The sequence below is a fragment of the Drosophila guanche genome, unplaced genomic scaffold, assembly GCF_900245975.1.
Source record: "Drosophila guanche unplaced genomic scaffold, DGUA_6, whole genome shotgun sequence".
Lineage (NCBI taxonomy): Eukaryota > Metazoa > Arthropoda > Insecta > Diptera > Drosophilidae > Drosophila > Drosophila guanche.
Genome location: NW_022995746.1, coordinates 268,346 through 292,283, shown reverse-complemented (window position 1 = coordinate 292,283; position 23,938 = coordinate 268,346). Strand labels below are relative to the sequence as shown.

The following is a 23,938-nucleotide window of genomic DNA, read 5'->3' as shown; positions in this document are numbered from 1 at the left end:
CTGAGCTGAGGGGCAAACGAATAAAACTTTGTCGAAGCAGATTTTGCGCTCGCCTGAGGATTGTAAGTTGAGATTTGCATATATCGGATGTAACAGAAATTTGCGACTAATGCGAGGCACATTGAAATGAGGTGCAGAAAAGGGATGGATGGGTGTCTACTAAACAGAGGAGGATAAATGTTTAACATGCCAGCCAGAAACACACTAGCACACACAGATACTCGTACTTCGAGTGTAACTGTGATTGTTGGAAAAGCGAGTAAGAGAACATTATTCAAAGCATAGCCGGGTCATAGCTTTCACAGGGAAGAGCAGAGTAGAGAGCAGAGAGCAAAGAGCAAAGAGTGGAGAGAGCAGAGTTGCTGCAAAGCAATACATATGTAAAAACAGATGTGAACAAGTGTTAGCTAATGGCTATAATTTCACCAAGAACCCCAATAAATGCCACACAGTAAGGCAGACATTATTTGGGAAATCATTATTTATATTTATATTGAGATTTGGGTTTGCATTTCCTTTGTTTGACTTCGATTTCCTGTGGCTATTCAACTCGTTCTAGTTTCGAAATTGCCGTTTTGTAAGCACAGCTGTAAGAATTCATGTTTTCTGTGCTCACAAAACTCTACGAATTTATATTTTGTGTTGGCAGAGCACCTGAAATTAATATGTTGTGTGTCCATCAACCTGTGTTCTATTTGCAAGAAGCAATTTAATCTTCAATTAATTATGATGACTGCCAATCACAAACTAAGCTGGCTACTTGGCTCAGATTGCAATTAAAATTTGAGCATTAACACAGGGACAAGGAGATTCCCAAATTCTGCCTTGGTTATGTCCACACATACATAAGTGTGTTTGCTGTACTGATAAATGAATAAGCCAAGCGGCACGCTCCAAACTTTCAAGTGTTGCCCCGCCCTGCCGTTGCGGACTTTCCTAAAACTTTTCACATATCTGTATATGATTGTGTTGTTAAGTAGCTCGTTCCTTTGCTGCTCAGCTGTATAAATATTTATTGCACAGCAAATTGCCCAGCAAATTTCCATTGCATACTTACGGCACGTGCTCTCATAATTAATTTAAAGTCCCCGCCAATTGCGCACAAAAAAAATGTTGTAAAATTTACAAAATTATGATGCTCATTACTCCTTGTTGCTGCCTATCAAAATGCACTAAAATAGCCATTACACATACGCCATATGAGGGGTAGATAGCGTTCCCTTAAGCGCACAAACCGAATTGTTTCATTCCCCTGATGGCCGACAGGTTTATGGGCCCAAAACCCTGAAGGGGCCAACAGAGAAAACTTATTGCGGTGCAGAAATTTTTATGTTTTAATTCAATTAAGCTCCCTGGCGGTGTTGAGTCTCGAGAGTAAAAAAAGAATGAGACAACAGAGGGAGCGAGAGTCAGCGAGAGAGAGAGACAGGCGAGGGAGGAGACACAGTAAGGGCGAGAGAGGAGACACAGAAAGTGCTAGAGAGGGAGAAGCCCTTCTGTGGGAAACGCGTTTAATGCGTACAAATTTCAACATTTCGACTCTCTCCTGGCGCTCCCTCATCCCTCTCCGGCTTCCTCTCTTCCCACTGTCTGCACAACATATTTGCATAATTTCGCAATAATTGACAAGCGGAAAATGTTGATGCGGAAACGGAAATTAAAATGGAATTTTCAACTAAAAGTATTTTTCCTATTTTTTCTCTCGTGTTTTTTGTTGTTTTTTGGTGTGTGTGTGTAAGCTTTGCCACGTTTTGCCACCCGTTGACGTTTTGTAAGAAATAATTATGTGCATGCAATTAATTTAGAACAGAGCACAAGGCGGGGGTGGAGGTGGGGCTTTGTGCGCCACTTTTGAAAGCGATGAAAGTGGGTTTCAAACCAAAAGAAAAAAAACAGGAAAAAAAACAAACGGATGATTGGATGAAAACTCATGACTAGGGCAATAAAACGATGTAAAATATATATATAGAGCTCGGATTTGTGTATACATTGATGTTCATGTCCATCCATCCGTATCATCAAAACATTTTAAGACGGAATAAATAACTATAATTTTCATTAACTTTCTTATAAGTTTAATATACCAAAAATTCGTTTTTTCTTTTATAGATTGCCTTTTAAAGAATTACCTTTCAAACAGGACCTAAGACACCTTCATTCATGCACAAACGAAAAACCTTTCCACATCCAATCAGAGTCTCATTTTCGTTCACTCCACTTCCACTTTGCTCAACTGCCTTTCTGTTCATCCTCCACTCAGTTAATTCCACCCCACACACACCGTCCTCCTGCACCCCCGTGTCCCCGCAAATACAATTAACAATCATAAAAGCTAATGACATTCGTGTTGCCAACCGCTGCGACAAATGTACGAAATCATTAAACTTAGCCAACTCAACCCTTGCCAGTGCTCCCCCTAGCCAGTGCTACCCTTGCCTCTACACTTTTGAAAACAGTCAGAAAGTATGGCAATACAGCTCCTATCCCTAGCCCTCGCCCTAATAACAGCCACTGACCGGACGGCGTCAGCGACTCTGTCGACAGGAGCCAGGAGCCCGGGCACGTTTCGATTACGTTGGCAACACTTCCGGCCCGCGAGCGCCACAATTTCCGCTGCAGCAGCAGCAGCAGCATGAAAGGGAGAAGCTGCGGAGAGAGAGAAAACTGTAGAGAGAGGTTAAGATGAAGAGAGGGAAAGCCGAAGAGGGGGGAAGCTGTGGAGATTGAAACGTAAAGAGAGCAGCGAGGACGCTGCACCAGGCAGACTACCAGCTGCCATCATGGATGTTGGGTTTGGGGAGGGATCTAAAGAGATCTTTCTACCCCCCTACCCTCCGGCTGTTGCTCATTTTGGCTATACGCTTGAAGGGTTCATTTGTGTGCTGCGTTATGTACAGGATATTTTGTGAGTTTTGTATGCAATTTTCTGTTCACGTCAAAGAGGTGATTTTTTTTAGCTAGGAGTGGAGTTTACAAGAGGAGAAAGGGATGTACACATACATAAGTGCATAAATAGATACCCAGAAATGTTGTCTAAATTGTTAACAAGGAAAAACTTCAAGCAGGCTGAAGCAAGGAATTTCCTAGATAAATCTACAAAAAATCTGCAACATTTCTTTAAAATTTTTTTATATTTTATCCACATTTTCATTACACAAAATGATTCCCAATAATCATCAAAAATCAGCTTCATATTCCATAAGCGTATTACCGGTTCGGCTTTCCCTCTTTCTTATTTTCCTTTTGCTGTTTTCCTTCTTTTATTTTGTCCATCCAATGACCGTTTCTGGGCTGCCTTTGTGCTGCTCCTCATTCAATTACCGCTGCCAGCAGCTATTCCTATTCTAATGTGCGCCCCTACCCCAGCCCCAACCCGAACCACTCTGTTGATGTGCTCAAGTGCTTCACTGGCAACTTGCCCTGAAGATGAGATGTGCCTTGAGCGGAGAGGCCCAATATATGTGTATAAAGGGGGGGGCGCCAGAGTTGAAGGGAGAACAAAAAAACGTGCAAGTGCATATAGAAAAAGTCATAGAGCAACCCCCTTATGCATCCCCGCTTCCCTTCTTTCACTTAATATTTATCTCAATTTTGTATGTAATTTTTGCTTTTATTTTTTTCAGTTTTTGGCAAGCTGCAGCCACTTGGAGCCAGGGAACTACAAAGAAGTTTTGTTTTCTTTCGCTCAAGTGGAAAACTGAAAATTACTTAATGAAAAACCACTTGAGCAAATATCAATCAGCAAAAAATATGCGCCTTCAATTTAATTTTTATTTTTACCACTAATTGACGAGTTAATCGGGCATCAAAATGTCTGAAAATGTAACAAGAAAAGCGGCAGAAGGGAATTTAATGTATTAGAAAGGAATTTGAAGGTGCATATTGTACAGCTTACGAGAAGCTGCAGATTCATCTATCACTCAGGTGATTAAAGTGCACACATATTTGAATTACTTTTTTGCGTAGCTCATTATTTGCCAGAGGTCTGGATCGGTTTCTGGCTGAGGTTGAGGCTGAGGCTGACTGAGGCAGATTCTGTTTGATGTGCAAACTGGTTCTATGACGCACGATCCCCCCCTGTAGACAATAAAGCTTATTGTTTTTTTGTTGTGCGGCAGAGAGACAGACTCACAGAAACAAATACTGACACACTCGTAATATACATTTTTGGCGTTGTATCCTTTGTCATTTTATAGCTCATGCCTTGCTGCACATTTAATCTCGCTGATACTCGGTCTCTCTCTCGCTCTCTCTGTCTCAATTTTCAAGGTGTTTCTGCATATTTGCGGATTTTTTTTCGGTGCTGCCTAGATGTCACGTCAAAAGTAATTTTTATTGCCACAGTCTGTAAGTCAGCATCGCCCTCTCTCCTCCCGCACCTGGCAGCTCAAATCTGCCACCAGACACTCGTAAAATATCTCTTTGAGCTGCGCTTTTTTTTTTTTTTGCGACTTGCCTCAATATGCGCTTTGCATAATAATGAGCGGGATCTTGAGGGAGCAAAACTGCTGGCAATAGGTGATTACTTTTTTGTGGAAAGGGAACTGGAGAGTGTCGTGTGTGGATGCTTATTAAATGCAAAGTTTTTTGCCTTTTGATTTGAGGCTACAACTTTTTGCAACGTTGATTCTGTGTAATAAAGTCATTAGCCATAAATGGTGGTGATGGATGATTGAAAGTTGCGATAAATAAAGCTTTGGGAATGCTGAATGCTTCATAGGAGAGTTCCTTAAAATCTGTAATGACTTGATGCCACCTGCCAAGTAAAGATGATTAGCTGGGAGTTTCTTAAGCATTTTTAAATTTTTTTAGTTTAATAACTATGTTTTTATTGCAAGCAAAAGTGGAGGGAAAAAGTGGGCATTGTTTGAAGTAAGTTCTGTGAGTAATCTTTTCCATCTATCTGTCAAATATTCGCTCTACGAAAAATTTGGTCTACTTATTCACTCAATTTTAGCCTTTATTAGACATTATTCCCCTTCCAGTTCCTTGGCAAAACTGAAGCTCATACAAAGCACAGCATGCTTAGGAAATTCTATGCTCTGGCTCTCTCTGCTAATTAGCTTAAAATTCCTGAAGCGGAATTCATCTGCAAAATGGTTAAGCTGCAGGCACAACGCACAAGGATTTCGAGGCAGCAACACCGCTAGAGGCAGAGCTCTTAACGTGCAACAAGAGGCGGTAGGGGAGTTACTTAGAATGTACCTAAATATGTATACATAAGTACATATATATACATATGTATCTATATGTGTCTAAAAAGCTACTCCATCCACCCGATTGCTCACATAAATAGGCAATATTTGCGCATTTTCGCTGCTTATTTAAGTTGAATTTTCCCAGCTCCAAGGTTAGATTTTCCCTTTTTCTGTTTCATTTTTTCTTTTTTCTTGACATGTAAATATATGCAGCTACTCAATACTTATACATATGCATGTGTGTGCGTCTGTGTGAGTGTGTCACACATCCCGTATCAATTGATTACGTATTCCGCATTGTTTTGTGTGTTTTTGTAGCGACAGAATTTCATTTCGTTCTTATGGGCAGACGGCCCCTCCTCCAGTCGATCAAGCAGCGACCCGGTGGCCCCCGCCCCAGTACGCCTCTCTCCACCTCTTAATTCCGTGCTGCTATTGAACTGTAACGCATTCAGTTTTGTTGTTGTTTTTGTTTTTACTCTCGTGCATTGTCTATGCAAAATGTGGCTGGGATGTTGTTCATTCTGTGGTGTTCGTTGAACCCTCTCCTCTCGTTCGTTGTTCAGCTTTTGCTCTGGTCAACTGCCCCTCTCTGTCTCTCTGTCTATCTCTTGCTGTTTGATGTTTGATTTGTTTGTGATTCGAAGGGCCTTAGATGCGTTAGAGGGTGTTCTATGGGTTACAGCTGGGAGTCATTTGCCTGGGCGTGGCTTGGCAGTTTGTCAATTGGCTTAGAGTTTGGACAAATTATCTGCAAAACAAATTGAGCTGTTTCACTGTGTGTGAGAGACCGTGGGAAATGAATAGGGCTTTTTCTAGCTACATTTACATAATTTCCCAAAATGCGATTGGAAAATGGATTTTGTTTTATTGAGAGAATTTAAAACTTGTGCGAACTATGTATGGGTGAGTCAGCAAACTGAATACTCAAATTTAAAATAATGACGAGAATATAGTTAATTAAAATTAGCTATCAAAGTAAGCGTTGAGCTTCACTTTATTCTAACTTGTAGTTGCTTTGCTAAATTACATATTGAAAATTAGTGAATGCTAAAGCACACATACATATGTACAAACATAGGCCAAAATGGCCCTTAGTTGTACGGATGAAGGTATGAACGTTTTCGAGCATATTTATGAGGTTTTGAAGTTATTAAGGATCGAGGAACAAATATTCAAGTGATATTTTCCATAAAGCTTGGGAGAAAACTTCATTAAATCCCCAGTTATACATATCTGCCAAAATCTTTCACATTAATTAGTGTGTACTATGGGTAGCTTTTGAATAACTAAATCTTTACATATCTAAACATATCTAAAAATATGGCATTTGAGTTCCGTTATTAATTTAAAATTAATTTAACAAATAACAAGTAACTCGCGTACTGTTCGAATGATTTCGAATACCCTATTGAAATGCCACTTAAAATCCACTTGCATAGGTTTTAAATGATAAATCCGTCCACCCTTTATCTTATGCATTTATTTGCATACAGTTTAGGTTCCACGAAACTCGCATACTTACACACACACTTTCATTATGCACCACCAAACTATGTTTTACCCTCTGCTCTCATCATAGCCTCAAATATCATATGCGCCTGGCATACAGAATAACAGAAAATATTCTCATTACTGAAACTATCCCCTCAGACTTTCCGTTCCCCTCACTTCCAGTAATTCCCCTCGAATATCGCTTTGCGCTCTCTCGCGATTTGTAAGCCATGAGGAAACCCGACATAACCTCACAGTTTAGGAAAACGCAGAAAGGAGGAAGGGGTAGGAGCAATTGTCTGCCCGTCTAAGTTGGCGCATGACTTGCATATTTATGCGATATATGCGAAATGTGAAAAGCGAATTGTTGACTTTGAGTCCGACTTTGACTCCAGCCAGAGAAGCGTTTAGAATCCGAACACGAAGAAAAAAGAACGCTTGTTCTTCAAAGGCGTAAATAAGCAGTTAAAAGCAAAACAAAAACTAAAACGAAATAATCTGCTGAAAAGAAACGGAAAATCGAGAAAAAAAAAACTATTAATAAATAAAGTGCATATTTTAAAAGCAATTCGATGCAGCCAAACGCTCGACGAACAAATAACAACACATAAAATAATAATAATTTTCTAGGGAAGATCAAGTGACAAGGTACAGTACACACACCTCCAAATAGAGGGTGGGAGGCGGGCCCAGTTCACATAAGTCAAAATGGCTGTCAGTCAAAAGTGAAGTGTAACATCTGTGTGTGCATGTGTGAATGTAGCTGGTGGATTTTAGAATTTTGTGGCAATATAAATGTATATATATACGGGATGTACATCTCTTTCTCTGCCATTCAGTCAACGTGTGCAAATGCGTTAACACAAATGTAACACGTTTCGCTATGGTAACAAGAGCAGAAAGCAGCGGCAGCCACAACACCAACCCATATGTCACGTAGCTTTTTGCATGCCACCGAAAGAGCTGTGGGGGCAGCCCCCGACCCCAAGGCAAACCCAAGAGACTGTCACATCAACGAGACAAGTGACAGAAACCGACCCAGAAAGAGGGGAAGGGAGAGAGTGTGGCCATCATCTTCTTGGATGAAGAAAAAACAGCAGAAAGAGGGAAGGAGTGTGGCCAGACCCAAGAAGATTGACCAATCTAAAATCATGTCAGACTCTGAAGCGACTTTTGGTCTTCGCTAACCTTAAAATACTAAAAATATTAGCCCAAATCGCTTTGGGTTGAATACTCGAGTAACAACAGTGGGATGGTTGGTTGGCTGTTTGGTTGATTAGCTTTGGCTAAGTTGTGCTAATTGATTTGCTGCGAGTCGTGGTAGCCTGATTGCTGTGGCAGTTATGCAAGAAGATAATCAACGAAAGCTAGGGAACAAGCAGGTGGAATCGCTACCAAAATAGCTGCTACTTGGAGGCTTTTGTTGAGGTTTGAATAAATAATAAAAATAAGAAATAGGAAAGGAAAGGAAAGAACTAGTGAGAAAATAAATGAATAAAGATGAATTACATAGAGAAAAATTACATCAAATAAACCAAAATTCTAAAGCGACTATTTTTCCATAAAAAGTATGTTCATTTTATTTTATTTAAACTATTCTAACGTGGATGGTTATTCGATTGTGCATTTGAAGTGCATGTAAAAACTATTATTAATTTGAATGTAGGATGATCGAAAGTCGTTAAAATTTCTAAATATAAGGAATTTCATAATACCCAAAATATTTTAGCTTTAGAATTCGTTTCAGACATACACATATGCATGCAGAGAGCAGGAAATTAATCTATATATAAAAAACTAAACAAATATCAACTAAATTAGTTTTTAGGCCAAAGAAAAACTAACAAGTATTACATCTACAAATGTACACATGTCCATAAAAGGACTAAGCCAATAAACTAAATATTAAACCATTTCCCCAACCCACTGACAGCTCTCTCTGGCCTCCGCCCGCCCCCTCACTGGCTTCAGAGGCCATGCAAAAAAGTCCCTTGACAAAGCTAAAATTTAATTAGCTGCCCAGCAAGTGGCGTTTGCAAATGAAATAACACACACACAGACAGAGAGAGGCGTGCAGCACACAACCCCACACACAGATTCCTCCCCACCCTTACAAGGGTTTAACATTTAGCCACTTGGAGCGAGCATGTATATAAAATACACGACAATCCAACAAAAAACTCGAGCAGAAAGTGCAGCAAACAGTGCACAGGACTTGCATCGAAACATGAAACACGCTCAACCCAGGGTTCACATGCCCCATCTAGCCCTCACTGTTGGCTGGCGCCCACTAGCGCCCCGAGCCCTCTTTTGCTTTGTAATCCTCGTGAGCTGCACAATAAACACGAAAATATAGTTTGCAACATTTTTATTTCGCAGGCGACTTGCACTTTCGCTGCCAAAGCGAATAGTTGCAATGAGTTTTAGACAATAGAACAGGTACAGTGGGGACATTGTAAGGTGAACCAGGCATAGGGATAGGTGCAGCAAAAAAGACAAAGTTAAGAAAGAAGAAATAGAGGAAGCTAGAAAGACAGTTTTAGGTGTCTAAATAATCAGTTTTAAAACCCGGCCAAAATAATTTTTCATTTGTTAATTTTTAAAGGTATTTCTATAAATAAAATATCTAAAAAATGAATTATTATTTATAGCACTTAGAATGTTCCATTTATACTTTTTAGGTACAAAAATATCAGCAAATTTGCCCCATTCCAAACATATAACCAAACTTCAACCAGTTACAACTTTTCCACTCTGTGTACACTGTTAGGTTTTCGCCCACGCAAGTAACACTAATTACCTGGAACTAAATATGGCGCCGGATTTGGTGGCGGCAGCCAATACGTTGCCGTTATCGCCGGATACAACTGATGGCCATTTGTGGTCATGTTTGTGGACATTGTTGGCGGCTGTTGGTTTGGGTTCTGGTGGCCATGGCCATAGGGATGATGCTGATGGTGGTGGTGCTGCTGCTGATGCGGTGGCGAGGGTGAGTGCTGTGGATGATGCTGCGGCGATGAGCCCGTGGAGCAGCTTAGTTTGTTGTAGCCAATGTTGTTGTTGTTGTTGCTGCTGGGTGACGGTGATGCTGCAGGATTTGTTTTACCCGATAGAGTGCGCTGCTGTTCGCTGGCATTGCCATTTCCATTTCCGTTGATATTGTGTGAGACAGGGATGCCGATGCTGTTGTTGTTGCTGTTGCTGCTCCCGTTGCTGTTATTGTTGGTCGCATTAGTATTATTATTATTGTTGTTTAAGGAATTGCTGCACTCCATGATACTCGGATTTTTCATGTTATTTATTTGGCCGCTAGTTGGCGCCCACGACACGGAGCAATAAGTTGCAAAAGGGCCCAAACACACTTTTTCTTTTTTTTTATACTTTTCGTGCTTAGTTCTTGTTGTTGTTTAATGTGCCTCCTGGGCTATATTAAAAACTGAAAAACCAATATATTATTTAGTTGGTTGTCCACCTGCCTGCCATTAAAATGCCACAATTATTCACTTGTGGATAATTTGAATTTTATTGGCATTGCACACACACACGAAATATACTTTCTGCCTTTTTTTTCTATACATTTTTACACAACTTTTTATGGTCTCTGCCATTTTTGTATAACTAATTAATTTGCCATATTGTCCACTGAGCTGTGCTGCAGTTTTGCCATTTTTTTTTTATATTGTTATTATCATTTTGATGATATGTTGATTTGTGTCTTTTTTTTGTATTTTATTTACTTTCAATTTGTTGCACATGCCCCGTGCGAGTACCCATCGCTAATGGACCGGACATTACCCGATATATGTATGCGATATTTGTTTTTACTATTACGATTATTATGACGATCACATAGCGCAGTTATTTGATTTTCAATTTAATGAACGTTAAGGAGGCTTCGCAAAATGATATTAAAAATTTTAAAAAGTAAGCAAAAAAAAATAAATAAATATTGTAATAAAGAAGCCATTTTGAAGCCAACGAAGCTTTCGCTTAAACAATTTTTATGTGCATTCAAATATAGCTTTTCAAATGATTTTTGCAACCCAAAAAAAGTGGGATAAAAATGCAAAAAAAGTAGAGAAAAAGTGTCGAAGCCAGGCATATATTTAGCTCGCTCTCAATACCTTTCTGCATGTATATAACACCTTTTTGAGTCTCTCTAATCAGCTTGAAATAAACGGCTTTCAACGGTCTGTATTTACACAAGACACAAAAAATATACAACAAAAATTAAAACAAATATGTGTACGTAAATAGTAAGCCAAGTCTTGAAAAACTTAACAATCCCGCAACTGTTCGAAAGCTAAATACATATATACCCAAAATGATCGTTAAAGAAGAAATACAAAAAAACAAAAGGTCTGACTAAGAAGTTGGGTTTATTTCTATGTGAAGTTCTTGAGGATATGATCGCCTCCTCAAAGACGCTGGAGAACTTGTCAGCATGTGACCATATCCAATTTAGACTATATTTTCTCACAACGATCTATATAAATTTATTTAAAATTGCATCCCAATAGCTACCAAAAATCACTCAAAACCCAAAAACATTTCACCTAAAATCTGCTTTGAAAAAAATTATCCCACTGGTTTACAATTGATTTTTTTGGTGTCTTTGAAATTTGAATATTTTATGTTGGCATTTTCTATTTCTCTTCACGTTTGCTTACTTTTCCTTGGGTTTCTTTCCCCCCTAAAAATTCACCTGCCTGTGCTGTGTGCCTGTCTATTTTCAATTTCTTTTGACCCAACTAAAAATTGACGGTTGCCGTAGCCATTGACAGACTGCCTAAAGATGAAGCGCATGATGATGATGATAATAATGTCGTTGTCGTAGCTGATGGCTTCTTCTTTGTACATGACCAACATATAGACATAAATATGCGTAAATAGACAAGCTCCACCAAGTCCCCCAGCAGATCTCTCTCTCTTTGGAATGTAACTTAGAAAAACGAACTCAAAAGAAAGTGCAAATATTGACAAGAGTTTCCCCAACTTGCAGGTGGTACCAAAAGTGGAACAGTGTTTCCGTCTGTTTCCCTCCCTGCAACATATGCAAAACAAATTGATTCGTAACCCTACAGAATGTCTGTACCTGTATGTGCATATACTTTTTGTTGTGAGTGTTGTGACATTTGCCGTAATCATGTTTGTTACGCTTCGCTGCGACTCTCCAGGCGAACTTTGGATTTAGGGCGGTATTTTTTTTTGTTTTTATATGTCTATTTGGCGGTCGCCTAAGTTTTGAAATTTATCAAATTTTTAGAGCCATTTTAGATACAATTCTTGAAGCCACTTTTAGACACCATTCGTACCCAATTTTCAGAGCCAATATCAACCTCTTTTTAAACAACTTTTTCAAGCCACTTTAAGACACAATTTTTAATTTTTTCAAACCCAATTTTAGGCTTTTTTTCAAACAAAATTTTCAACCCACTTTTAGACACAATTTTCAACCCACTTTTAAGCTCTTTTTAAACCAACACTTTCTGTACATTGTCTGGGGGCAGAGTCTCGCACACAATTATCACATCAACTTCACTTTTACACTCTGAACTTTTGCTTTTTTGAGCAGCACCTCAGTACACCTCATGTGTTGCTTGTTTTATTATGTGTAGTTGTTGCTGTGTGGTTTTTTAGTTGTTTTTTTTTTGTTTAAATGAAAATTATTCAGAGCGTAAAGTTAAGCTTTTTCATTATAAGCGGGGCCATTTGAAGCATGATAAAAACATTTTTTTTTCTTCTTTTTTGAAGAATATCGACGGAAAGTTGAGACAGTTGCAAAATTGAACATTAAGGCTTATATAGACTGTGGCAAAGTTGTGGCAGAGAAATATAGGGTTCCTCGAAACTATCAGCTCTATTGCAGACGCTTTCCAATAAATAACAAAAATATTATAAATAAATTACTTAACATAGAAAATGTGGCATAGACTTGGTACAGATCGTGAGGTTTCCGTTACACTAGAAAATATTTTTAGGTTTCTTTTTTTCTTAGAAATTTTGATGAGAATTGACATATTGTATTTAATATGGGCCTGCACTCAAAGTTTTACCTCAAAAAATAGACACACAAAAAAGTAAGGCAAAAGCCGAAAGGCAACCCAAAATTTGAAATGACAATTTCCGTTTGTTGACTTCGTTCTTCGGTTCTTTGAGTGATTATTTTTTTTTTTTGGTGTTGAATTTTTCCTGAGAGTGATTCATTTTCAGTACGAAAACAATTACGTGAATCGAAAGTATTTGGCCAGGGATTAGGTGTATGCTTATTTGCATTCAAATAACACTTGTGTTTGCGCAAATGTTTTGCAATGTATAGGGGGAAATATAGACTTTGTTTATCTATAAATATTATTGACTTAAGGGCGCCGTTCTGACCTTGAAGGTGACAGAACAGCCGAGTGTCGGTTGTGAGAGGCTCATCTGTAACCTTCATTTTTGTGGCTATTTATGGACAGACACACCCCAGCTACAGCTCGGGAGTCACTCAACCGTAACGCCGTAACGCGAATTGGATCGGAAATCGGATTTTTTGTCTGTTACTTTACACGAGTATTTGCTGTACCTCTCTTGCCACTACTCCCCTCTTCTATCCCTTGTGTTTGAGCTCAGATAATCAGCTGCTTTTGAGCTTAAATTGCACTCGACACGATTGTGTTTGTCGGTGGGGCATTTTGTGCCATTGTTTGCACAGGTAAATAGAGTTGCTCAATCATGCCAAACGATATGTTGGGTACCGCTAATAATCTTTATATAATTTTAGGGAAAATGTGTAAGTTTTTGAGTTTTTATCGATCAAAGTATTAGAAGTGTGATTATTAATTAAATATACCCGGTACTCGAAGAGTAAATGGGGTGTATTGTATTTGTGCACAAGCTGGATGTAACGCAGAGAAGGAAACGTTTCCGACCCCAGTTGATCAGTTGATTAGTTGATTGATTCTACTTGCTATCAACTCTCCACTGTACTTTTTCTTTTACCAACCAAAGTTCTTATCGCTTTGCCCGGTAATTATGCAAATTCTATGTGCATTTCAAATTCCGATTTAAACACTCTACGATAATGCGACTTTTTTGAGTACACGTATGTCTCAGATACACTGTATGGCGTACACGTATGCCTCACTGTATCTTACACTTAGGGTGCAATAGGTTTTGAGTATCTGAGAGATCGACGCTCGTCTTGAACTTAAACTTTGACTTGGAATCGCGCGTGCCCGGCAAATGTAATTTCTGATATCGGCCGAAAGCGCGACTCCCAATTTCAGAGTATCTGTTAGATACTCGTAGAGAATTTGGTTGGTTAGATGTTTTCGTTGCCGATCCGTAAACGCGACTGATGTCTGGGGCGATTGAGTGACAAACTGCTGCCAGTCGCGTTTATTTTTTTTTCCGCTGCCTTTTCGCGTTTCGCTTTGCGGTTTATTTTACTTGAATTTTTTTTCAGTTTCTGTTCAGTTTTTGTCGCTATTGCTTCCTTCTCTGTTTTGGGTTTGTTCTGTTGCCGCATGTGTTGTAGTTGTTGTTGTTGTATCTGTGTATCTGGTATGTACTTTAGCCATTGTGTACTCAGTTCACGATGAGCCGCAGACTGCCGACTGCCGTAGCCGAGACAACAGTTTCGAATATTACAACAAAATTAGCATTATTATTGCTGTCGTCGACAAAGTGCTGGCAAAAATGGCAAAATTATGAAGATTGAATCATTGTTAAAGTGCACTAACATACAGCTACAATATTGGCTGCGATGGCTACAGGCAGATAATGACTATATTTTGCAACATATCACATTTTGCCCAGAATATCACTTTATCTACTGAAACTCTATATCTTAGACTCAAATCAAATTCCTCAGATGAAATGAACAGCCACACAAATCTCCCACTTTCCCTGCTTTTTATTTCTCTTAGTTGTCATATTTTATCGTAAGTACTCAAATTTTGAGACGCTGGGTCGGCTCGGAAGACTACCTGACAATGGCGGGGAACCATCACTTGGGGATCTACTCGGCTTTGGGCTTTATGATCAGCTTTTGGCATATGAAACTCTAGGGTTTTGGCTTTGGGTTCCCCTCGGTTTTAGGCTTGGAGCTCTGGGGGCTTTGGGCTTTGGGCTCTGGGTTCTCCGGTTGCTCTACCCCTTGTGTTTACTTTAGTTTCCAATTTCAGCAGTCGGAAGCATCGCTGTAGCGTAGACAGTTGTTTAATTTATCAGTTAACAGCTTTTAGCTAAAAGCTTGAGCTTCAGCTGTTCAGCTGAATCACAAAATTCAGCAGAAAATATAAATAAATAAATAAACACAAAATTATAAAAGATTACAGAAAATATTAACAGCTGAGCCTTTGGGGGGAGTAACTTTAAACTGAAGTAGAGCATATTCCAGAGCTGAAGCTCTGTATTCCCTGATGAAGCTGGGAAAATTTAATTAAAATTAATCACAAAATCGAAGCGAAACCAAAGCAGATGGCACAACAAGTGATAGAAAGAGGTGGAGAGAGAAGGGTCAATGGCAGGGAATGGGTAGGGGTGTATAATACGCCCCGAATTACAGAGGGACTCCGACACAGATACAGATACTATGGCTATAGATACAACAATGAGCAAAAAGGAAAACACTTGAAAAGAACAGACAGACAGAGGGAAGCACAGGCCAATTTCGATAATTGAAAATAATAATTAAAATTCTCTGATTGAAACGCATTGTGGGAATATGGGGATAGAGGGGGACTGGGGCCACTCGATTGACGTACACAATTGGATTGAAAGAAGGCCATAAAATGAGGCAGGAGGAGAAGGAGAAGCAGAAGGAGGAGGAGAAGCAACAAAAGTCGAGGAGCACCAGTCGGAGGGGCATCCATAATACAATTTTGTATCTTTTAGTATGCAAAACTTGTCGCCTTGAGCTGCTCCGGTCTCTGCTCCGTCTCTGCTTCACTCTCTTGCCTCTCTCCCTCTTCTCTCTTCTTTGGCTTTGGTTTTCCTTCTTTTTCTTTTGGGTCATAGAGCCCGTTAGCCGTATTTGTCCATCAGAAGTCATCATGAAATTGGTTGTCATTCACTTTACGCTCTTTCCATAGAATTTATAGCCCCTTAGACGACAGCCAGCCCCTTCCCCCTGGCCGCTGCCCTGACCGTGCGTGATTTCTTCAATTAATTGTTGTCTCCGACTGCACAGGGAACTTTTGAAGCACATTGCACAATGTTCTCTCAGTGCTCTAGCAGAGTTCCCATCATTGTAAGAGTTTATACCCCTAATTGGAGGACCCATGAAGAACCTGTTGGTCTATCTGTCTATTGTGTCTTTAGCAACAAAGTCAAGGAAATGTTGTGCATAATTCTAGCTGAAACAATGACAATTGTCTAGGCAATTTGAGGTTGAGTAATATGAAAAATTGCACAAGAAATATGGAAAATTGTTGACAAGTTGAAGAGTTTTTTTTTTTTGGCCCTTCAAAGAGAGAACAAAGAACTGTAATGTAAATTTGCTTAATGGACGAATTGATGGGGAATTGTATATATTGAAGAGTTGCTTTGAATGAGTATTTCAGATCCGAGATTGAGATGTAGCAAGAAGAGTCAGAGGTGCAGACTGTGGGTTGAAGGGAAAACGGAAATTAAACGCTAAGTTTTTTTTTAGAAGCACTTTAGGTAACAAAATAAGTGAAACCATTAAGATAAGCAAGATAAGCACAACTTTGACTTGTGAGAAATAGCTTAAAGTGGAGCCTAAAGTCTTATATAAGACTTAACAGCAAAATGCCAGCTTTAACAATTCTAACAACTTAAATACACATGTAAATATTTAACAAAAAGCCCTTGGAAAAATATTTTTTAAATGCCACAAATATCTTTCAAACAAATGTCTCAAAGAGAATTTAATAAATTTCACAATGCACCTCTGACTTTAGACGTAAATAAAGTAGTCCAAAGGCTGCACATAAAATGTATCTTTAACATTTATCAACGTAGCTTAAACTACAGCTTCAGCTAAAAGCATCTTCGGAGAGCACTTTAACAGAGAGTTGAAATCAATTTTAGAGCTAATACAATTTCTATAAATAGTTAACCATAAAAGCATTAACTGGTTTTATCTTGGAGAGTAGTTATAATCCAACCTAAGGCACTAAATAAAGCGATCAAACCTCAAGAAGTATCTCCAAAATCAACCAAAAAATACTCAATTTGAAGAGATTTTCCGCACATCTTTTTTTGTATATCTTTCTTCATGCCATGCCTTTTGGGCTCACAAATCTACCAATTATTCACATATTTCAATTACCGTTCGTCAAGCGTAAAAAATGTGTGTGCTGTGGTGTGGTGTGGTGCCACACATGACAAACCGCAGCTGCAACTGGCAGTGCAACTGCAACATCAGCCACGAAGCATGCCCATGCCGGATGATTGCAACACAGAATGCAACGCACTTTCAACAGGCAGGCCACCGTAATTTCTCCAATTTCAGTCGATGGCATGGACTCACGCACTTCACGCACTCGATCGTACACGCAACCTGCAGCTAGAATCTCCGCGAATATGAGTAGACACATACAAATGAGAGCTATAGCTGCTGCTCACATTGGGATTGCCAAAAGCAAAACAAAATGCAAACAAAAACATTAAACAGCTGACTGCCCCGAGACTCCGATTATATAAACAGATATCTAAGTTAAGTTAAAAAGTTGGTTATAATGGAAATGAAACTGAAAACTGGTTAAAACCGACACAAGATCTCTGAGCAGCTGAGAAACTGAGCAACCGAGAAACTGAAAGAAAGAGAGTTACCGGCAGAGAGAGAGAGAGAATGACTCAACTGCACTTCTGAGATTTTATATTGTACTTTTTTACGCTGCCTTTTGTTTTCGTGACTTTTTTTAATTTATTTATTGGGAAGAAGTGTTTTGCATATTGTTTACGAAGATGTTCGCTTGTTCGTTTTTCATTTTTTTTCCTGCCAATTTTGTTGTCATATTTGCTGTGTTTACTTTTTGGCAATCGAATGACAAAAAACGAACGACAGAAAAAATAAAGAGCGCCTCAATCGAATGGGTTGTTGGCTGCAGCAGCACCAGCTTTGGCATAGCATATTAATGTTTTATGGCATTTATTTTGGGCCTCAATCGAAATTGGCTTACGTATGTGCATACATACATACATATGTACATACATACATATCCACGTCTGTATCTAGGTAAATATTTATGTGCATACATATGTTTGCAGGCCACATATTTTGGTTGATTAACCAAAGCCAATAACTCAATTTTCGGGAAATCATTTTTAAATATTAATATTAACTTATTTCTGAGGCATTTTCCATAGTTTTAACAGGCAAAAAATAAAATATACATATATAATAATTAGCACTCAAATTTGGACACTTTAATGTGGCGAATAACTTACTGTAGTTATTTCTTTTTCTAAAAAATGCATAGAACGTCTTATAACTTTTTGGGATGTTTTTTTTTATATTTTTAAACGAATTAATTTAACGAAAATGCCCCAAGTTCTTCATATGTTGTTTAAAATTTGTCAACACTTTTAGCAGCAAAATAAAACCAACTAGAAGAGCATTTAGCACCTAAATTTGTGCACTCCTGCTAAGTATTCCCAAAAAAAACGTTTTTCGACCTTTTTCACACACTTGTTTTAACAAACTGTATAGCAATTTTAATTATCTACAAACTGCACTGTAAGTTTTTCATTTGTTACCAAACACACGCAGACCCACATCGAACATTATTTCAGTTGGCAATTTGCGGCTAATTCACTCAATTACAAAATCAAACGATGATTAAGTACAAGCCACCATATAAAAGTTTATATAAACAAACAGAGAGCTTGGAGGGGCAATCATCAGTTTATCAATAAATATATATGTATCTCTGGGCAACATCTGGGGGCACTGGGCAAACGGTTTTCAATTAAGGCAGCGCCGCTTCGCGTAGAATTTAATGTGAAGAATTTCATTTATCGAAGTTGAGCAACGAACCAACGCGGAAGATACGACAGAAACTCAGATACACTTCGATCGTGCCGCGAATGCTGAATGTACGAGTGACAACTTACAGTACGAGTATCTATTGGATACTTGTGCTCGGGGAGTATGACTATTGCCAGTCAAACGGCGCGAACGACTAGCAAGCAGGCGAAGCAAAGCAGATGACGACCGATCGACGATCAACCGGCTGACTGAGTGGCGACTGAAATGCCAGCCCCCCTCAAGATATCCGACGCTTCTCCATCCCCTTCGATCAATTACGCTGCACTTTAGGTTGAGTTTCGTTTGCTGCTGGCAGTGCTGCTGCTGCAGCGAAGTTTACCGGCTTGCTCTCTCTTTCTCTGTCTCTCTCACTGCTCGCTCGCTCTCTTGCTGTTACGCTCTCTCAGCTCGCTCGCTCTCTGTGCAAACAGCTGTTTTGGACACTTGTGGCTTGCGGCTGTGGGTTGGGTATATCCAAAGGCAATTAGCCACGCTCGTTTCCGTTGCCATTGCCTCTTGACGTTTGTTTACTTATGTTTTCTCACTCGCTCTCACTCTCTTTTGCTCGCTCTCTGTCTCCAACACACCCCTCTCTCATTGTCTTTCTGACGCTTTCGTGCCGGGTTGACTCAGCGCTTTTTGGCGTGCTATCGCAGCGGATACGGAATATGATTGGCATAGAGTTACGTTTACCCCTAGGTTGCCAAGGCATGGAGGTTGTTGATTGAATTCTGATATGACTGCGGCTGGGGACTGGGGCTTATAAACATAAGGCAAGATGGACATTTTTGTGGCATGTCTCATATACACAGACTTGTAATTAGTTTAACTCAGCTTTTACCGTGTAACTGTTTTGTTAATAATAATTCTTTTGTAATATTACTTAATGTGTTTCAAAATATTATCTGATGGGCTATTCATTTCCAGAAATTTTAATACAAGTTTGTATGATATTTTTACTACTCTTTGGAAAAGTTTTGAATTATAATTTCAAGCTTGGAAACTTTTTTTATGAACATACATTTGGTATCATCGTCAAATAATATCCAAACGTCTTTCAGATTAATTTATTTGTATGGTACTATTTTATAAGTATAAACCTGTATATTATAATAAATAAATATACTATATAAATACAATAATATTTTTTTTTTTGCATTTCATCCTAATTAATCTTTCTTTTATATAATATCCATATTTTATGTGCTATTTAAATGTACCTCAACTCATTAAAATTCTCTTAAAAACTTAATAAATTACATTTTGTTATATTATTGAATAAATGTTGCATATTCTCTGTAACTTAAAATATTTGTCAAATAAAAATAGCATTGACTAAAAATGTGATAGTAATGTTTGTATAGTATTAACTCGAATCTCATTGCCGAAATCATTGAACACTTTGCTCCAGACTCCATCAGCAGTCTTTGGGGCTTAACGACAGCTCTCCTATCATGGCCAAACCCATTCCAAGTTGCTCTCTATATATTTTTTTCTAACACATTTAATGCCCAAGCTAAGTCCAAGCTGCGTGTGTGTACTCACTTGACAAGATCGCCACGACCTAAAAGGTTTCGAGAAGCGAGCAATTAGCATCATAGCTAGAAAAAAACACGAGCTGGTGAAGTGTATCTTGCTGAGTGTATCTTGAAGCTAAACGAGCGATCACGTTGGAGCAGGCAGCGCGAAAATCAATTGTAATGGGGAAAGACTCCGGTTCGAGCTGAGGAAAAACATAGAAAAGCGCTTTGTTTGCACAGACACACAGACTCGACAGAGAGACCCGCAGAACGTTTCATAATTGAATCGAAAAGTGTGCTAATGTGACCAGTAGAAAACTTAAATTGCAAACATGAAAATGCATTTTGAGATGTAAAGATACCGCCGGCATTCCTCGGGGGGGTATCAAAAATTGATGCGACGCTGTCAGCGCCTGACAATTTAGCAAATGAACAAAACCATTAATATGAAAGGCTAACAGGAAAAGTAATAAAATTTGTGGCCATAAAAAAATACGGAACAAGTGTTGCTGCACATAGATCTACTTGCATTTTGCACGCAGCTCATTAATTTAAGCAAAAGAGAGACAGACACAGGAGGCCGTCTAAGGCAGAAAGAGATGCAAAGATGCCTGACGATCGAATCGAATCGTATCGGATCCAAGTCAAGCCAAAAGGGCAGGCTAAAAGGCGGACAGCAACAAAGACGAAGACAAACGAAAGGCAAAAGCAGCCAAAAGTATTTAGAATTTCTGGCATTTTGTCAAGTGTCGCCAAAACATTTCGCACGACACGCACTGGCAGCGGGGAACAAGAAAGAGAGAGAGAGAGATGGAGGCAGCGGGAGAGAGAGAGTGAGTGAGATATTTATATGGGCAAGTCCGAGGAAAGAGACTCCCTGTACTTGTTGCATTTTGTGTGAAATTTGTGTGGCATTTGAAAATGTTTGGCATTTGTTTTTGGGTGATGATGCTACACAGTAAATACGAGTACATCAATTTTGCTAGGAGAAGGCTAAAACAACTTTGTTATGAGGCTTGAAAAACAGGGGAAAAACTGGAGATGAGAGCAGAGAAAGTGACTAAAGGAATAAATATATATACGATTATTTTCGCATTCAATTTTCTTAGGAAAGGTTTATTTGAGTGGAGCATGCAAACTTTTTTCTATTTTTGATTATTGATAGGGCTGCTTGTCATATCTTTATTTACACTTTTGATCAGTTTGTTTGCAATACTTTGAGTGCAGCCATCAATTAATTTTGTTGCCAATCAAAAATCAAAGACAAATTTGGGACAATGTCCCGACGAAGCATACATTCTGCGACTCATTGAACGTTGGACACTTTATCTCGAATTTTGTCAGATTATTTTGTTGAAATTGCAAATTATTGAATTAGCAAACAGAAAAACGAACACTGAACCGATGAAAGGAGAGAGCAGAGAGGCACAGAGAGAACTGTTGGTAGCAAAATGTGATTCTCAACCGACTCGCGTAATGCACGAGTGAGTGACAATTTTTCGTTAATTTACCATACAATTTCTGTGTGTTACGTATTTTTAATTTTGTGATTTATTTTCGTCATGCGTACACGAATACACTTTGAGGCAATCGAACACATAGCAACAACACAACAACAACACACTAACAAGGCAACAGACAACGAGAGGCACAAATTAGAAATTATTTTTTTGTCTGCCTTTGCCACTGCTGCGCCACTTGTAGACAATTAAAACAGAAGGAAAGCATGTATGGATGTCCCTGAGAGGAAGCAAAAGGAAAGAGAATGAATGGGGAAAGGTAAGGAAAGAAAAGGGAAACAGAAAGGAGACATAAAGGGGGAAAGAACAGCACAACAATCGATGGACGACAACTGCGTCCCAATCGTCCATTGAGGTGAATGCAAGCGATGCCCCTTAACATTTCCGCTGCATTCGAGCAATGCCAAGAACAACAACAAGAAAATGCCAAAGAGCACACACACAAACACACAAGGACACGCACATGTCAAAGCGGAAACAGAAACGCAGTGTATAAGTGCTGCACCTCCTCCTGATGGACATCCTCTGTGCCTTGGCAAAAAGGCACAATAACGATTTTCCGATTTAAATTCCATGCGGAAAATGTGTACATAGGGGAAGTGTCTTCCGCGCCCCTTGACTGCCAGGAATGGCAGGGCAGTCGTCGGTTTTTGCATTCAAAGATTTGCCTTTGAGCAGGTTGCAAATCTTTAGGGATGGGCAAGGAAAAATGTGCCACTGAGCGCATATTTTTCTATGTGGAAATTGTCTTAGATTGCTATGGGTTCTTGATTTTAAATATAACTTAAACTGAACCTAAGGTAGTACTGGAAAGGAAACATAAAGCTCTGTCAAGTTTCCTAGAGTCCATTTCTGTGGTTTTAATCCATAAATTTGTACAAAAAAATATGTGCCACCGTTAACTATTATCCCTGACTTTCATTTAAATATTCATTCATTCATATTCATTCATATTCATTCATTAAATCGAGTTGAGCACTGCGAAACGGGCAGTCAATCCTTATGGTTTCAATACCTTATTTTGCGTGCCACTAGATTCAGGGAATGCATTCGAATTCAAGGAGAATCTTCATGAAAATTATGCCTTGGCTTTCTTTTAAATATTTTTAAAATATTTCTTAAATATTTCCATCTTTTCCTACACCCAATCCTAGTCGTTTCCGCATTTTTAATCATTTTTTATGCATCTTCTTCGCCGGGTTCTCTTTCGGTGTTCTTTCTTTTCAGCACATATCCTAATCGATTTATTGGCTACACACAAAACCATACAAATGCAGCAGGAACGACTGTCGGCAGCAGTCTGTATCCCTCCCTTCCACACTTTCATCCTGTCAGCATTGGGGCATTATTCATTTTCATTGCCTCATTCGCCAGTGCCAGTTCTCTCTTTTTCTCTGTGTGTGTTTCTGTTTTGTGTAATCAAATACAGATACCAACTGCGGCTGCTGCTGCTGCAAGTTTCTGATTAAGCCCAAAAGGCGCTCCCACATAGACTGTTGTAGAGGAGGAGAGACCCGACTCCACACATTTATGGCGGAGAGACAAGCAATCAGCCCACACACATACGTAGAAGGGACTAACTGATAGATATACAGTCAGATGGACAGACGGACATTCAGACGAGACTTAGCTGTGACGGCAGCAAATATGCTCCAAAAGATGTTCTAAAGAGGAACTTACCATTTCGGTTCTCACTGTCCGCGGGCTTCATTTGGATGGGATGGTGCATCTGTCAAAAGAAAACGAAAAAGACAGAGAATAAACAAGAGCAAGGGAAAGTGGCAATAAGTAAGGGAAATATAGCAAGGAGTAATATTGTAAGCAATAAGTTGGAAAAAGTATGCGCGATTTTCTATATAGAAAGGGGGATATGGCTTATGGGTAGGGTTTACCATTTATGTAGTCAACAAATTGCAGGTATATGATAAAGGGATTCATTGGAGACAAAATGGGATAAATCCAATTAATGAAATCGGGAGTGACTTTTGTAAGAGATTTTAGCTGCATGTTGGGAGTTCATTATCGGTAGGGCTATTTCATAATTAATATAAATATTCATAAAGTTATTAGATACATTTTTAGAAAAAAAAAGAATACGAAAGGGAAACCTAAGAACTTAATGGAATATTTGTATTCGAATTTCCTTCGGCACCCAGTTTCTGGCCCCTTCTCTGGCCATCTTCATGGCTCTGTCCTTGGACATGTTTTTGACTCTGTCCCTAGCTC

General features: G+C 39.0%; 1 protein-coding gene across 6 annotated transcripts in view; it reads right to left on the bottom strand.

Moving 5' to 3' along the window:
• LOC117582010 (CUGBP Elav-like family member 1-A) overlaps positions 1 to 23,938 on the bottom strand; it is a 57,473-nt gene that overhangs the window by 18,715 nt on the left and 14,820 nt on the right. For 5 of the 6 annotated variants that reach the window (XM_034269527.1, XM_034269525.1, XM_034269522.1 and 2 more), the window contains one exon: positions 23,393 to 23,441. In XM_034269527.1, the coding sequence (XP_034125418.1) occupies positions 23,404 to 23,441 (38 nt within the window). In that variant the 3' untranslated portion in view covers positions 23,393 to 23,403. Of the gene's footprint in view, positions 1 to 9,492; positions 10,110 to 23,392; positions 23,442 to 23,938 lie in introns of those variants that run through there. The other variant, XM_034269524.1, reaches the window with a different exon arrangement.